The sequence below is a fragment of the Manduca sexta genome, chromosome 9 (genome assembly GCF_014839805.1).
Source record: "Manduca sexta isolate Smith_Timp_Sample1 chromosome 9, JHU_Msex_v1.0, whole genome shotgun sequence".
Taxonomy (NCBI): Eukaryota; Metazoa; Arthropoda; class Insecta; order Lepidoptera; family Sphingidae; genus Manduca; species Manduca sexta.
The window spans coordinates 4004390-4020611 of NC_051123.1; the positions used below are offsets into that span (position 1 = coordinate 4004390).

General features: G+C 35.3%; 2 protein-coding genes across 2 annotated transcripts in view; both read right to left on the minus strand.

The window, feature by feature from the left end:
- Positions 1–2744, minus strand: part of LOC115449824 (apyrase) — a 34357-nt gene extending 31613 nt beyond the window's left edge. The window contains exon 1 of the mRNA XM_030177717.2: positions 2504–2744. Coding sequence (XP_030033577.2) covers positions 2504–2607 — 104 coding nt within the window. The 5' untranslated portion in view covers positions 2608–2744. The remainder of the gene's footprint in view (positions 1–2503) is intronic.
- A 4200-nt stretch (positions 2745–6944) lies between these two features.
- LOC115449823 lies at positions 6945–14634 on the minus strand. The gene is made up of 6 exons (XM_030177716.2): positions 14358–14634; positions 13476–13632; positions 12870–12981; positions 12221–12355; positions 10374–10587; positions 6945–7157 (listed from the first exon to the last, which is right to left on the minus strand). Exons 1-6 carry the CDS (start codon positions 14518–14520, stop codon positions 7003–7005), a joined length of 936 nt encoding a protein of 311 aa, XP_030033576.2. The 5' UTR covers positions 14521–14634; the 3' UTR covers positions 6945–7002.
- Between the last annotated feature and the right edge of the window lie 1588 nt (positions 14635–16222).

Genomic DNA, 16222 nt, shown 5'->3' on the forward strand with positions numbered 1-16222 from the left:
AAAGCCCTTGAGATTAGAACCTGCGCACATTCATCTCGGCAGTCCGTTCCACAACCAATTAGGCAATCGCCGCTTTTTTTTTATTGCATTTATCGGTATACGTAATTATTACTACTTTTATAGACAAAGAATGTTGCATCAGACATATAACACAAAATGACTACAACGAGCTATCAATTGTTAGAAATGCTATGATACGACAGTTGCTGCAACTAAATAGGTTGGTCCTATGTTTGTTTTTGTACATTATTATATGTAATAGAAAATAGCCACATCATTCTAGTTTTATATTAACTAAGCGAAATAACTACAGCCAATTTTAACAGTTTTTAAATGACTTTGCAGCATTAAAATTTTAATTACTTTGTCACTTAAATAGAACTACACTACTTGACCAAAGACCAGGTGAAAACACAGAAGGAACTTGTCTGTCTAGCGAATTTAAATGGGAGTTCATTATATTATACATCTTTGTTTTTTTTTCTCTATTTATGTACACGTTATACAATCGTTCTATTTTTCTTTCTTCAATCTTCTTCAGTTCATTAAAGATATTTTTATTGTATTCTAAGATTACTGTACGAAGATTTGTAATATTTATAGTAACAGGAAATTTTTGTTATAAAATACTTACTTATATTTATCATCAAGGCCTCTGCCTGATATCAAAGGAGCCTACCAAACTTAGTATAGGCAGTAATGCGCCTACGCACACAAAGTTTTTAAAACACTGATAACGCGCTTTAAATGGAAGTAAATCCTGATGTTGCTGGAACTCAACTCTTCTTAACTTAAGTTTTACTAAGTTTATTCAATGCAGCAATATATTGCGCAAGAACCTTTTTTTTAAAGGCAGGGAAAAAGTTACCCTACTGCACCTGATGGTAAGTGGAGTGGGGTCCAATAGAATGTAGACTGACGAGAGATGATTACCCTCGGCAGTCGACAGAATTATGCCGGCCTGTTAGCTGACACGACAGACGTTGTCCTATTTTAAACCAAGAACTATGAATGTTGAATTATCAACCGATACATCTGTGTTACACAATATTTGCAGCGCGCCATTGACGTATATCCTATAGATACGAACGTCCATATGAACTATGTGTTCAAAAACTGAACTAAAATGGCAACCAAAACGTCACTGTTATAACCCATTAATCAACTGTACAACAAATAATTTTACTTATTTCACTAATATTATTTATTCACATCCAAGTTTGCACTTAGACTAGCGTGTTTTCATTATGAGCGCCACTCCATACACAACCATAAGCATCAATATTGACACCATACTAAAATCAGTTTGAATGGATTACAGTTCAATTCAGTTGAACACAGTGAATGTTCGGAACGCCAAATCTAGTACGTAGTACATATATATCGATGATAGAATCTAAATTATATATTATTGATTTAATTTGGTGAATGTAATGTTCAGAGATTTAAAAAAAACCGTTGTCGTTATTCCTATAATACAACATTATATTTTGTCTCCCTTCATTAAAGAACAATACGACCCGGTTGCTACAAAAAATGTCCTAGAACATGTATATTTATGACATAAAATAATGACCCATTCCAAAACGACGATTCCCACAAATTAACAATTTTGGAATACGTCATTATTTTATTAAGAGAGCGAATTGTATTGGTTGTATACCGACTGACTGCCGAATGCCACTCTTTAGAATAAAACTGGGCTTATCAAAAATATCAGACGCAATAATAAGTTAGTAATAATACCTATTGTCATGTTGTTTTCACGTGATTTATTGGAATAACGTTTCTTTTTTAAAAATTGATAGTCTTTAAAAAAGAAGCAATTTTCGGCAAGGAAAATGCTGTTCGTGAAATAATTATGCGACAATTAAATCATTCAATAATCGTATCAGTTCAAAATATAACAAACTAGGAGGAAGAAATAGAAGTTACAAGTAAATAAGTCTTAGTAATTTTAATATGAAAGCAGTTATTAATTTATTATTAAAATGTTCCGTATATTTTATAACGATTAATATTATTTTATAATTTCTCATGCTTAATTATACACTTAAATGAAAACAGATAAATTCTGAATTTTCACAAAATACAATTAATTTAATACAAGCCAAATATTAATTAAATGTTTTCAATATAGTTACCAATAAGTTTCATGTTTGTTTAAAATAAATCGAATAAATAAAAACGAAATAAAACAAATATTTTAAACTAGTTGACCCGTCTTAACTATGTATTTACAGCGCGCATTCTGTCAATCGCTGACACTTATTTTAAACAATTGACAGTTACATAAAATTAATATTTTCGTTAAGTCTTCTTAAATATTCTAATTTTCCGCGCATTTTTTTGTTTTTTTTCTTTCATAAGAACCTTCTCCTGACAACAACAAACACAACAAAAAAAATAGTGAAATTTGTCCAGCCGTTCACGCGTGATGGCGTGACCAAGGGAAATAGGGATTCGTTTTTATACATTTTAAATAAAGAACACTTAAACTCACCTAGCATGAAAATCATTATAATGCACTATATTTAACGGAAACAGATCATTTTTAATAACACCACCACTAACAAAGCAGAAAAATAAAACATAAAATAAATACATATTTTTAAAGCATTTTACACTGGTCAGCACCACACAAACGTTAAAATCACACTAACCATGGAATGGTTAGACCTTAAATAAACCGCAGTGCAACTGATAACGTGGTATAAGGAACTCTGACGCTTTAATAATAAGACTGGTTATTGATAGATCACGTGTTTTTGTATGTTGAAAGGTAACGATACTCGTAGTAATAATTACACAATTTGTTATGTTTTAATATTGATTTTAATTTTAATTTTTAACTGTTTTTTGCAAATTTAAAATAAAGAGGAAAAAATAAATATGCTGTGGAGCCTAAAGGCGGTGTTGGTGATTTCTTATTTCTTTATATAATACTAGCTTTTTCGCGCAGTCTCGCCCGCGTTATCCGGGATAAAAGGCTCGCTATAAATTTTCCCGGGAATAAAAGTAACTTATATACTTTCTAGGGTCTGAAACTACCTCCATACCAAATTTCATCGAAGTCCGATGGGTAGTTTTTGATTTTATTGCGTTCAGACGTGCATACAGATGCGGCGAAGGACTTGTCTTGTAACATTTTTCATGAATACTCTAATATTGCTATGCAACACAAAAAGGTTTTTTCATTTCGAATTAGTAGTTCGTGAGATAAGCGCGTTTAAACAAAATAAAGTCTTCAGCTATATATAATAGCATAGGTAACAATAATAAATATTTTCAACGTCAAAAATACTTTTCAATGGTGTAGATCCTTATGGAGTTATCATTAGATATCTTGTATGCGAGAGACCGGCTGGGTAGGTAAGATATGCTGTCGACTTTCTGGCAGGTACTACTACGATCGAGGAATTTCGAAGGTGTGTGAAGTCTACTAATCCGCACTAGGCCAGCGTGGTGGACTAAGGCCTAATCCCTCTCAGTAGTAGAGGAGGCCCGTGCTCAGCAGTGGGACAGTATATAATACAGGACTGATATTATTATTATACTACTACGATCTATTTCTGATGCCTAACCGGTTTGCAAGCTGTCACATCAAGTAACCTCTTAAGTTCCAAGTTATAAATAAGTACAGTATTTTATGGCATTTTTTTTATATGTTTACAGCAAAGTGATTCCACTTCACCTGATGGTAAGTGGAGTTGGGTCCTATAGAATGTCGACTGACGAGAGATGATTACATCGGCAGTCGAAACAATTATGCCGGCCTGTTGGATATATACAGACTGATCCCAGACCGCGACACTTACGTGGGCCACTATGGCGGGTTTTAGCACCTCGTGTACGGTGGTCGCTATCCGGGCGAATATAATCCTACGAGCAAATCCAATCCAATCTTAATAACTGTTTTTTATTATCCACGCAGTCACTTTGCTCCTGATTTAAATGACAATCAACAAAGGACGTGCTTTAGCACAAATCAAGTGAACATACTTCGAACTATTGTATAAATCAGTCACGACTCCTGCGCAGTAGGCGAAATAATAACTTAAGTGCAACTCTTGAAGGCAATTGTTCTAACCACAAACACGTGACGTAGATAATACAGATTAATAATTGCTCCATTTATCTTGGACTTTAAAACTAGCATGATCGAGACAAGCATTTATTCCTGTCATAATGATCTCATATTAATTTAAAGGCTTTAAATCGCTGGTGGTACATGAAGCCATTGTATAAAGTGGTAAACCCGCAATAATGGCCTATATAAGTGTCGCGTTCCAGGATCGGCCTGAGTATCTCCGGTTCCAACAGGTCGGCATAATCGTGAAGACTGTCGAGGGTAATCATCTCTCATGGTACCGTGTGGTTGCATAAAAAAAACGATTTCAAACAATCCGGCATAATTGATTGGACTGGAGAGGTTAATATCTATCGTCAGTCGCCACTATCTGGACCCTACTACGCTGACAATAATGCGTAGCTATCACTTTGCCGTAAAAAAAAAATACTCCATAAAGAAGACTTTTTCTCAACGATTGCGTTGCTGACGTCAACTTATTTAAAGATCGAGTCCTAGAAGAATTGTGTTAGATCCAAGCGTTGTCCGACCTGGTATATGAACCCAGAAATCGTTCCACAGCTTGCTGTATCAAATTAGATGTGCAAATTTTCCAAATAAAACAATTTTACCTAACGAGGAATCAATACAAACGTTCACTAACGTCTATAGGCCTTTACGAATGCATATATCACTTAGAAATCAACAATTCCAGGCAAATTAAACGTGTATTGTTATAAATAATTTAATACATTATGCTATATTGTGATTTTTGTAGGGGTCGTTTCGATAACACTTAAAGGTTTTTACAGACATGTAAATAATCAGCGAGGAATGAGAGGACCTCAAAAAACGAAATAGCCAAAAAACTTGTTTGGATCTGAACGTTTTGTTACATGAAGACTTACTTGCTATTCTCAATAACATAGCGCAAAAAAGACACACACATGAATTTTAATTATAAAAATACCGAACTTCTCTATAATTTAAATGTCAATACAATTGCATTCCACTTTTCACATTCCACGGGATTTTAAATTTAAAAATCATGTAATTTTGAGTACACGTCCGAATCGCATGTTTTTTTTTTAAATTAATTTAGTCTAACCAGCCAGCAACATAAACAGAGAAATCTTTTAAAGTAACTATTCCTACATACATATTTTAACAGATGTTTCTTACCCTTTTCATACGATATCGGCAATCTGACCCTTCTACACCAGATGGCGTCCAGGGGTCGTGGTCGTTTTCTACAATCGGTAATGCTAACGTTATGCATGAGAATTACATATCGATAGACTTATCGATAGGGTATAATCATTCCCACAATTTTTCCGTGTTCTATAAAGGTTAACGATTGGAATTAAATAGAAACACATAATCGAATATCGATTGACAAAAGTTCGATACACAAACTGATCCCAGCACGCAAGACACTGAGAGCACAATGATTTCTTATATTTACACGAACGACATTAAAATTAAACTACTTTTCGGATTTTACCGCGGTTTTTTATATTTTAGTTTCCTCCCGACGTTTCTAAGACTTTGCAGTCTTCATGGTCACGGGGGGGGACTGAAGTGTTATTCATCCGTTAAGTCAAAGTTACAATATCTACCTACATTTTACAAACCAAAACAAAAAATCGCGATAAAATCCGAAAAGTAGTTTAATTTTACTGAGAGCACACTTTTGAATAACATCTCAAGCAGACATTTCATGCATTGAACTATTAAATAAACCAAACTTAAGCTGTCATTCAAGTGCTTGCACTCAGCTGAGTTGGTGTTACATGAACAAAACTCAGCTGTCAAAGTCCGTCACGTATTATAACGAAAAATTTCATTTGACCTGACATTAAAAAGGAGTTTTATAAGAACTATCTTAAGATGCCTTTATTTGACAGTATCTCAGCTGATATTGCACTTAAGAGCGAGTTGCATACATTAATACGACTCACAGCCATAATGGCTTTGTGTTAGGTGTACGGTGATCGCTATCTCGATGGATACGAAAATCCTAATAGTTAATTCCTTGTACAAATATTTCACGTAAAGTTACGAAAGATTGGTAAAAACTATCAATGATTCATTATCACACAAAGGTATTGGAAACGTTTTTCCATTCGTTCTATTATTACAAGACCTTGTCAGTAGAAAGGCGTTTGATTTTCTATTATAAACTAGATCTGGTTATGACTATGTATTATTTAAATATACGAAGAACGATACTTGAGAAATTGGGTACTTTTGAGTATCTAAAAGTAAGCGTTATAGGATCTCTTTGTCGATGTCTGTTCTTCAAGACCCTTTAGACCGAAGACCTGAGAATTTGATATAAATTTTAACTAGGTATCTCTCCGCATTCCTGAGAAAAAGAGTATTGAAAAACAAACAGACTGACAAAAGAGTAATGCTATAAGGGTTCCTTTTTATTAGAGGTAAAAATTATAAACATAATATAATATTTCATGATTTCTGAGAGGACTGTGCACTTGTATGGAAATTTAAAATTAATTTTTAACCTATTTTGCGATCATATTATAAAAAATTTGCTCAATAAAAAAAACAATTGTATTTTTTTTTTCCTCTCTGTATCATGCACTATAATTTTTTTAACTGATTTTGCAAAGAGCAACACTAAAATGTCTTGCCCGTTCTTCTGTGGTGAGAACTGCTTTCCGAACTGGTGGTAGAGTTAATATTGACGGAATCTAAATAAAGTATAACATTTTGCGGATTCAAATAAATAACTTCATTTTGAGGTTTGGAACCTTTAAAACGATTTTTGCTAACAATAACTGCTCCGTCTGAGGCTCCAGAAATTAACAACAGTGAACCAATAAACATTTCTTATTCGTAATCAGTGTTTTGTCTTACATATTTGATGATAAAATCCCACAACAATAGTAAATGTAAGTGCCAAACGAAGTTCAGTCTATATTCAATTTTCGGAAAGTCCCAGCGAGTCCGCAGTACTGTGATCTATACACCTCGGTCTGACGAACTCCTTCTTTAGCTCTAATCTCTCTCATTTCTTTAAAATAGTCCACATTCTTCTTTTCGCTTAGCTCTTCCACCCATTTATCTGAAAAATATTCATTAAATTATTTAATGGTTTAAAGGTTTTTTTTATCCGTGTATGGCAAAGAGACCGCTCTGCACATGATGGTAAGTAACTGGGGTCCAATAGAATGTCGACTGACGAGAGTTGATTACCCCTCGGCAGTCGAGACAATAGAGGACCGTCCTGTGATTGATTTTGTACATTATTCTATATGTAATGGTCAATAATACTAAAAAGAAACCCTGCTGCGAAAACTGCATTAAAATTGGTTAAAAAATGAGCCAGTAATTCATATTTCAAATATTACTATGTGCCGAAGTGGGCGCGATGTGGGGATATCGCTTCATCCCTTTCTTTCGCACGCGTCGTAATGCCCGATGACGTCACACGTGGGTATTGCGCCTCTTTTCTGTTTCTCGTTACTTGCCCCTTCTATCGAAATTGAAAGACTTATAACTTGTTGATTTTTTACCGGATTTAAATAATTATTTCTGTGTTATAATTTATATAACGTAAATATTTGATAACTAGCTTTTGCCCGCGGCTCCGCCCGCGTTATACAGTTTTTCAGGCTAAAGTTTTCCGTTATAAAAGTAGTAGTTTCCCGGGAGCCTCTCAAACTGTCTCCATACCAAATTTCATCTTAATACGTTGGGTAGTTTTTGAGTTTAACACGTTCAGGCAGACGGATGCAGCGGGGGACTTTTGTTTTATAATATATTTTTTAGAACTTTTTAAGAGGAATAATCCCGTCATACATCATTGTTGCATAACTTTAACCGTTTACGCAGCGCACGCAACGGAAGCTCTCAAAACTAATAATTTTTCCCCGTTTTTGCAACATGTTTCATTACTGCTCCGCTCCGATTGGTCATAGCGTGATGATATATAGCTTATAGCACTCCAGGAACAAAGGGCTATCCAACACAAAAAGATTTTTTCAGTTCAAACACGGTAGTTCCTGAGATTAGCCATTACTGCTCCGCTCCTATTGGTCATAGCGTGATGATATATACCCCATAGTACTCCACGAACAAAGAACTATCCAACACAAAAATATTCTTTCACGTTTGAACCGGTAGTTCCTGAGATTAGCCATTACTGCTCCGCTCCTATTGGTCATAGCGTGATGATATATAGCCTATAGCACTACACTAATAAAGGGCTATCCAACACAAAAAGAATTTTTCAGTTTGGACCGGTAGTTCCTGAGATTAGCCATTACTGCCCCGCTCCTATTGGGTATAGCGTGATGATATATAGCCTATAGCACTCCACGAACAAAGGGCTATCCAACGCAAAAAGAATTTTTCAATTTGGACTGGTAGTTCCTGAGATTAGCGCGTTCAAACAAACAAACAAACAAACAAACAAACAAACTCTTCAGCTTTATATAATAGTATAGATAATAAAGAACAAAAATGAGTCCGATCCCCTATTGCCTGTTGGAACTGGATAATCACAGGCTGATCACAGAACGCGACACACGTGGACCACTATGGCGGGTTTTAACACCTTGTGTACGGAGGTATGTGGACGGACATAAAATATATCCTACCACCAGTAAAAACCAAAAAAGTTCTGCAATAAGTAAATTATTTTTTAACGCTGTCAAATTAATATCATCCGCCACAGTATTTTGTGTGCTATGGATATTAAGTACTATTATTGCATAAACAGATATAAATTTAGAGGCAGCGGTATTGAGTTACCCAAAAGCGTATTTGCCTTATTTTGAATTATTTTTCTGACTTCGGTGGCGTAGCTGTACTGCATGCGCGATACGGCAGTGCTCTGAGGTCCTGGGTTCGAATCCCAGGTCGGGCAAAGTGATATTTGGGTTTTTCTGCTCAGTATCAACGAGGTGCCTGGAATTTGTGCCCAATATAGCGATAGGCTGGCCCCTATCACATCATAGGACGGAATACACTAGGCGAAAAGTGGGTGCACCCTGGTTACGCCTCTACATACTCCTTTGGAGATAAATGCGTGTTGTATCCACGTTTGAATCCTTTATCATACTGATAATATTTTTTCTATTCATCGTTGTCACATTTTCTCTCTGTGCTGGATTTCTATACTGTTGCAAGATAATGATTTCTTATGTTTACGTGAATGTTAGACATTGAAATTAAACTAATTTTCAGATTCTATCGCGGTTAGTATTTTATTTTTCTCCCCAACAAAAATAACATCCGAAAATTAGTTTAATTTCACTGTTGCAAGATGTTACAAATCAAGTGAACGATATGTACAGACATCATAACAGTAACGCATTCATGTGAAAAATTATAATATCTTTTTATAACGCCTCCTTAGATCATGATTTTGTCACCCGCATTGCTATGGAGGGAAGTGGACAATTAATATTTCCAACTCCTCCCTATCTTTCTATTTGATTAATTTTGTTGCGGGATAATGACATATTAGTTTCCCCTGAGACTCGCCGAGCTTCACCGCTCGGTGTCATAATGCCTGCCACTGCTGATCCTGGCTTAAAGGAGGTGTAGTGGTGGATGTGAGGGCGGAGAAGTCTCGTAATATATTTTTATAAACCAAAAAAAAAATTATACTTTCGTTCCTTATACATACGTTTACTAACCGACATTATTAATAATAGATCTCAATCGCTTTTTCGAACTATATCAAAAATGGACCAATCAGAACAAAGTATTTTTGACACGCTTACAAATAGCTTATTTTGATTGGTTCATTCTCGGAATCGGATTGAAGATTGAGATTGGGATCGTTTATTGAAAATGGCTGTAAATTTTACACAGGACTTGAGAGAATGGGACGAAAAGCAGAGGCCTAAGTATGTCACGTAGTGGAAAAAAAAGGTTGAAATGATGCTCATGGTATCCACATGTGTACGAATCACTATACACTGTCATTTTGACATTGCCTTACTAAACAAAACTATAAATCTTCTTGAAAATAACATCGGTAGACAACGGCTTGGCTGTGCTTCTAGCATTGCTTCAGTCTATGGGTGGCAGATACTGATTACCATCAGGCGTAAAGGGTTCCCCTTTTAAAGAGTTTTACACGTTTTTTTTTTAATTATATTAAATTATATTCAATTGAAAAAAATTAGGGTACCTTTCAACCCTCACGCACAACGGCTCGACCTAATACGGGCTAAGTGGGGAAAAAGGAGACCCTCAACATAGAACAAAGAACCTTTCAACCCGATTAACGGGTCCCTTGATATGTATTTCCAAAACTGATACTCACCATAAAGCATCAACAAGGATTCTTCGTCACCTCCATACTCCGCCGGCAGTATCTCCTTCGACACCACCTCGTATAATGACTCCACAGTCTTGTGAACTCGCATCCTCTCACTCAGTTTAGCACTCAGCACTGATCTCATCAGTCGGAGCAGCACTTCCACCGCCCGTGATGACGTCACGTAGTGTATCCCTTTTATCCTCATGTCGTAGCCTTCCTGGAATGATGGTTAAATGGAATGGTATATGATTTTTTTTTAAGCGAAGTTTTGATATATTTGTGTACTGTTTGAATCTATGCTGATATTTAAAGCTAAAGAGTTTGTTTCAATGCGCTTATATCCGGAACTTTCAAATCGAATTTTGATTTTTTTTACTACTAGGAAGCTACATTACTCCTGAATGGTAGAGGCTACTTTTCATTTCCAAAATATATTATTTATACCGAAAAATCTTTTTCACAGTCACGGAGCTGGAGACAAAAGCTATTAGGTGGTTATATCACCTCTATTAACTATATTTATGGCAGACAATGTGGCCGCTTCCAATAGGTCAATCTGGAAATCTTAGGGAGGACTAATAGGGGGAGGCCCATTTTCAGCAGTGGACATCCTGATGATTATGATAATGGGAGACACTATCGTTTCCACTCTCTACAGTTTTATACCTGTATTAATTTATAAGTTCTTTCTCTATATCGAAGAAACATACAAACAGTTTACAAAACAGGCAAAACTTATTTTAAAAAAGTTGTATAGCAAAAAAAATACTTATAATATTGCTACGAATATGTAGTAAACAAGTTTATTTATAAGCCAAGGTACTTAGTACGTATTCTTATTTTCGCCTAAAATGGTAATGGTAGATATTAAAGTATTGTCTCGTCAATTTCATTGTCACCACATTGGAACTATTTCGCATGTTAAACGATATTAGCACATAAATATATATGTCCGTGAGACGTTTTTAATGATAAATTAAACTATGCTACTATAAACTTAGCGTCGAAGACCCAGTTCGGAGTAAAGCAAACTGCCGAGAATATCTGCAGGTTTGTAACCCAAGGCCGCGCACCTCTGACGTTACTGAAGTCATATGTCTTTGTGAATTATCGCTTGCTGTAACTGTGATGGAATACATTGTGAGAATATCTACATTCTTAAGTTCTCTATAATAATTTCGAAGGTATGTGAAGTCTGCCAACTCGCAACAGGCGAGCATGGTCTACCTTAATAATAATGTAATAATATCAGCCATGTATTATATACTTGCCCACTGCTGAGCACGGGCCTCCTCTACTACTGAGAGGGATTAGGCCTTAGTCCACCACGCTGGCCTAGTGCGGGTTGGTAGACTCCACACACCTTCGAAATTCCTATAGAGGAACTTCTCAGATGTGCAGGTTTCCTCACGTTTTTCTTCACCGTTAAAGCGAACGATAAACTCACAAAGAATACACACATGATTTTTTAGAAAAGTCAGAGGTGTGTGCCCTTGGGATTTGAAGCTGCGGACATTCGTCTTGGCAGTCCGTTTCACAACCAACTAGGCTATCGCCACTTTTACTACCTGGTCTACCTTACCCTACCCCCTTCATAGTAGACGAAGCCAATGCCCAACGGTAGGACTGTATATCGACGTTTAAAACACTAATTGACTTGAGCATCATTTTTCGCGGCATTAAGTTTCAAACATATTTCAAATCACTGTTTATGTGAGGTCATACCTCTTACCATCGGGCACCAAGCTCGTCTCGTCATTCAAACCAATTAAAAATATCGACGAGCATAATCTTCGCATGTCTGAGATCATACGTATCAACAGCTATAAAACCATAAAGTTATTATATACCGTGGCAATGGTCAAGATGTTGCGCAACTCTGTCAGGCTGAGGCTGTAGCTGAGGCGCAACACGTTGATATCCCTAATGTCTGCGATTAACACTAGCCCGTTGCAGTAGTCGTACTCCTTAAGGTATTCGTTAATCTGAAAAATATATCAATTTAGGTCTTATTAGAGCGTAGAAAAAATATTTGATACTCAGTAACTGATTAACTATTACTGTTTTATAAAAAAAAATAGTTTTAAGGTGAGTATAGTAAACTAAATATTCGGTGAATGATGCAAAAGAAACATAATAAGAAAATGAAATATGTATAGCAGTTCATTAGATTAGCTAGGGATTTTGACTAAAGAGGCAGCGGGCGCAAACAAAAAAAGATCCTCCAAACGCGAGCCACCTGTATAAGCGCGAGGCTTTTTCTAGGGTGGTCAAAACCGTATCAGCCGCACATTCTTCCCCGCTCCCCTTAGCTATCCTTATGACAACAGCACTGATAGCAGTCTGTAAAGTCTGTCTACTTGAAGGTTAATACATATTTATTTAAAAAAAAAGGGCCAAATAATCCACGGCATGCCCAGCCTTTTTCTTTGAATGCAAAAAACTAAATTTCTCAAGATGCAATGTAACTAACTGGCATTATATAAGAATGTTACTTACAAGCACTCCAAACCTGAAGATGTCAGTGTAAGACGTCAGTCCGTCTTTACGAAACTTGCCTATATATACGCGGTAATGTTCGGAAGTCAACTTTGGAAGAAGCCCTTGAATGCTGGAAACAGAGTTCAGTATTTCCACTTAATCAATAACGCAATGCGCAGACACTGTCAACTACAGAGAACACATAAAACAAAGTCCCCTTTTCTGTCTGTCTATATGTTATAGATTTTCTCAAAATCTATTGACGGGATTTTTATGAAATTTTGTATGGAGATGGTTGAAGACCTTGGGAAGGTTATAGACTACTTTTTATCCCGGGAAAATATATAGCGGGACTTTTATCCCGGAAAACTCCTCCACGCGGGATACACGTTTAATATAAATTTGATACGTCTCAGCACCTCACAACTTGGTACCTCTCTGCGTTCCTTACAAATAGTCATGACAGACAGACTAACAACAAAGTTATCCTACAAGGGTCCCTTTGGAGTTTTATTTATATTTATCTCCAGAAAATTCAACAAATGTTTCTTGCTTCAGGTCTTGATGGTGCAAGCTTCAGTCTTTAGCAAATACGTTGGAAATGTTACAGTATTGATTACTAACCAGTAACTCTTTAAATGCCCTAGTTCGTCTCTAGCGTGGCATTTCTCGAAAAACGTCGGCATTATCGTCTTCAGCGCGCAAAGTTGATCGATTTGTGTCTTTGCCCGTTCCACTGAACCTTTGTTTATTATTATTGTCTTTTCTAAATAACTTCTTGCTGGAACAAAGTGCAGGTATAAATAGATACTACGTCAATTAACTGTAATGGGTAATAAGATTTTACAGCGATTCTTTCCTAAAACAAAATAAATGTAGTGTGGCGAAAAGTAGACGAGACGCAAGTCTTTATCCCCGAAAGGGTAAGAAGAAGTGCAATCAAAGCACCCACTTCTCGCCTTATATGTTCCGTCACATGATATGATAAGGTGCGAGCCTATCGCAATATCGGGCACAAATTTCCAACTCCGAGCTGATACTGAGCTAAAAAATCCAATACCAATGCCCGACCCGGTTTTCAAACCCGAAACATCAGAATGGTCCTGGACACGCAATGCAACCACGTTACAAAGGCAGTCAGAAATGTAGACTTATTATAATTTAATCTAGGACTTGTTTTTATTTACTTATAAATGGAGTTTATTCAACGAGTATTAACAAAAAAACTCCACAAATTATACATATTTTATAATATAGCAGGAAGAAAATCATTTACTTAAAAACGGTCATAATAGTTTGTAACGCATCATCATCACACGCGACGATATATAATGTTTCCACATAAATTCTATAAATATATTATGTAATCAAACTCTTTTTTTTTTGTTTAGAACACGAATAAATTTAAATTTCAAAATCAAAGTTATTCTTTTTTTAAAAATGGCGGTATTTTTAATAGACAATAATTTAATTCTTAAAAGCAAAAAACAGTATTTATTGACTTACTAAAATTCCTCTTTCGATAATGGCTCTGTTTCTTCACCCATTCATCCAATAAATCCACGGCTTCCTTCACTTCCAATTGTGTGTTAAAATTGCACAATTTCCGAACGCACTCCATTGTGTCTGGATGGAATTGTAAAATAGGATTTTTCGGGATCCGTTCCATAGCGAACTGCACCACAGATAAATTTGAACTGGTACTATTCTCGATGAATCGTAATCACGTTTACTGGCAATATAAAACCTTCATGGTAGATGCGTATATATAGACAAAAAACATTAAACTGTTTGTGTCTTGATGGCATATAATATTTTTTTTTTTTTTTGTTAGCTACGATTACTATCTACCGTTTAACCTGCTTTGTTACTATCATGACAAAGCTTCAACAATATTAAATTTGAACTGACAAGTCAGAAACTCGAAGAAGATTTTCATAAACAAAAACTAGTTCTTTTTATGTTCTGATAGCGAGCAAAGTCGCGAGCGAATATGAATTCTTCGAAACACTACTAACATGGACCATTAACCTTCTTTTTTTTTAAAGTCATTCGAGTTTTAATTTAATAAGTGTTTACATGGCTGTTTAATTATTTTCTTGTATCGCACAACTATTTTGAAATATAAAATCCTGGCACACGAGTTACCAGCGAGAATATGCAAAGATTTAAGAGTAAATTTAAAAAATCTATTTTAGTTCTTTTTACAAATTTTGAATTACCAAAATGTTTCTTATTTAAGGCGATACCTCAAGGTCCATTTTCATAAATGATAATAATTAAATAATAAAATTTCGTCATATTAAATTTTAAAGGCCGAAATATCCATGATTATTAATTATTTTTACATTTTTCTTTCAACTGCGAGAACTAATCACTAACTAGACCTGAATTTAAATTCTTTACTTGCCAATACTTGTTTAGTTACCCAGATTAAAGCCGAAACAAAATGTATGAAAATGGACCTTGAGGTATCGCCTTAATAATTTTGGTTGTAAATTATAATGATATGTTCGGCGGAGATTAACCGTCAATTTAATGGCCTTTTTAATTATAACAATCTCTACAATCTAAAAAAAACTACCAAAGTAAAATTAACTTATAGTAAAATTTTTTTTCTACTCAATTTCAGCCCGGATTTTGAAATTTGTGACCGAGACTTTATCACATCTTTGGACGAAATACACAATATGATAGCGGGTGTAGTTCTATCACATCATGAGACGGTATAAACAAGTGTGTGTGTGTGTGTGTGTGTGTGAGTCCACTAGTTGCACCATCCAACCCTTCTGGAATAAAAATAAATGGCGTGACGGTGTTAATAAAAATTACGAAAAATTACGATCATGGTCACACTTAATTGTTCTTTTTACCTTTAATACGATAAGATTTGATTAATCTGTTGAAATACCGGTTTTTTTTTTCTACTCAATTTCAGCCCGGATTTTGAAATTTGTGACCGAGACTTTATCACATCTTTGGACGAAATACACAATATGATAGCGGGTGTAGTTCTATCACATCATGAGACGGTATAAACAAGTGTGTGTGTGTGTGTGTGTGTGTGTGTGTGAGGCCACTAGTTGCACCATCCAACCCTTCTAGAATAAAAATAAATGGCGTGACGGTGTTAATAAAAATTACGAAAAATTACGATCATGGTCACACTTAATTGTTCTTTTTACCTTTAATACGATAAGATTTGATTAATCTGTTGAAATACCGGTTTTATGAATAAACATACGTTGTCAAGGATCACAACTTTTGTTTCTAGATCTCATTAAAATTATTTTTTAGTAAATTTAATAGTATTTTTAAAGAGACGATAGCCCGATTTAAATCCTTATTTACATAATCGTTTTTTATATAAT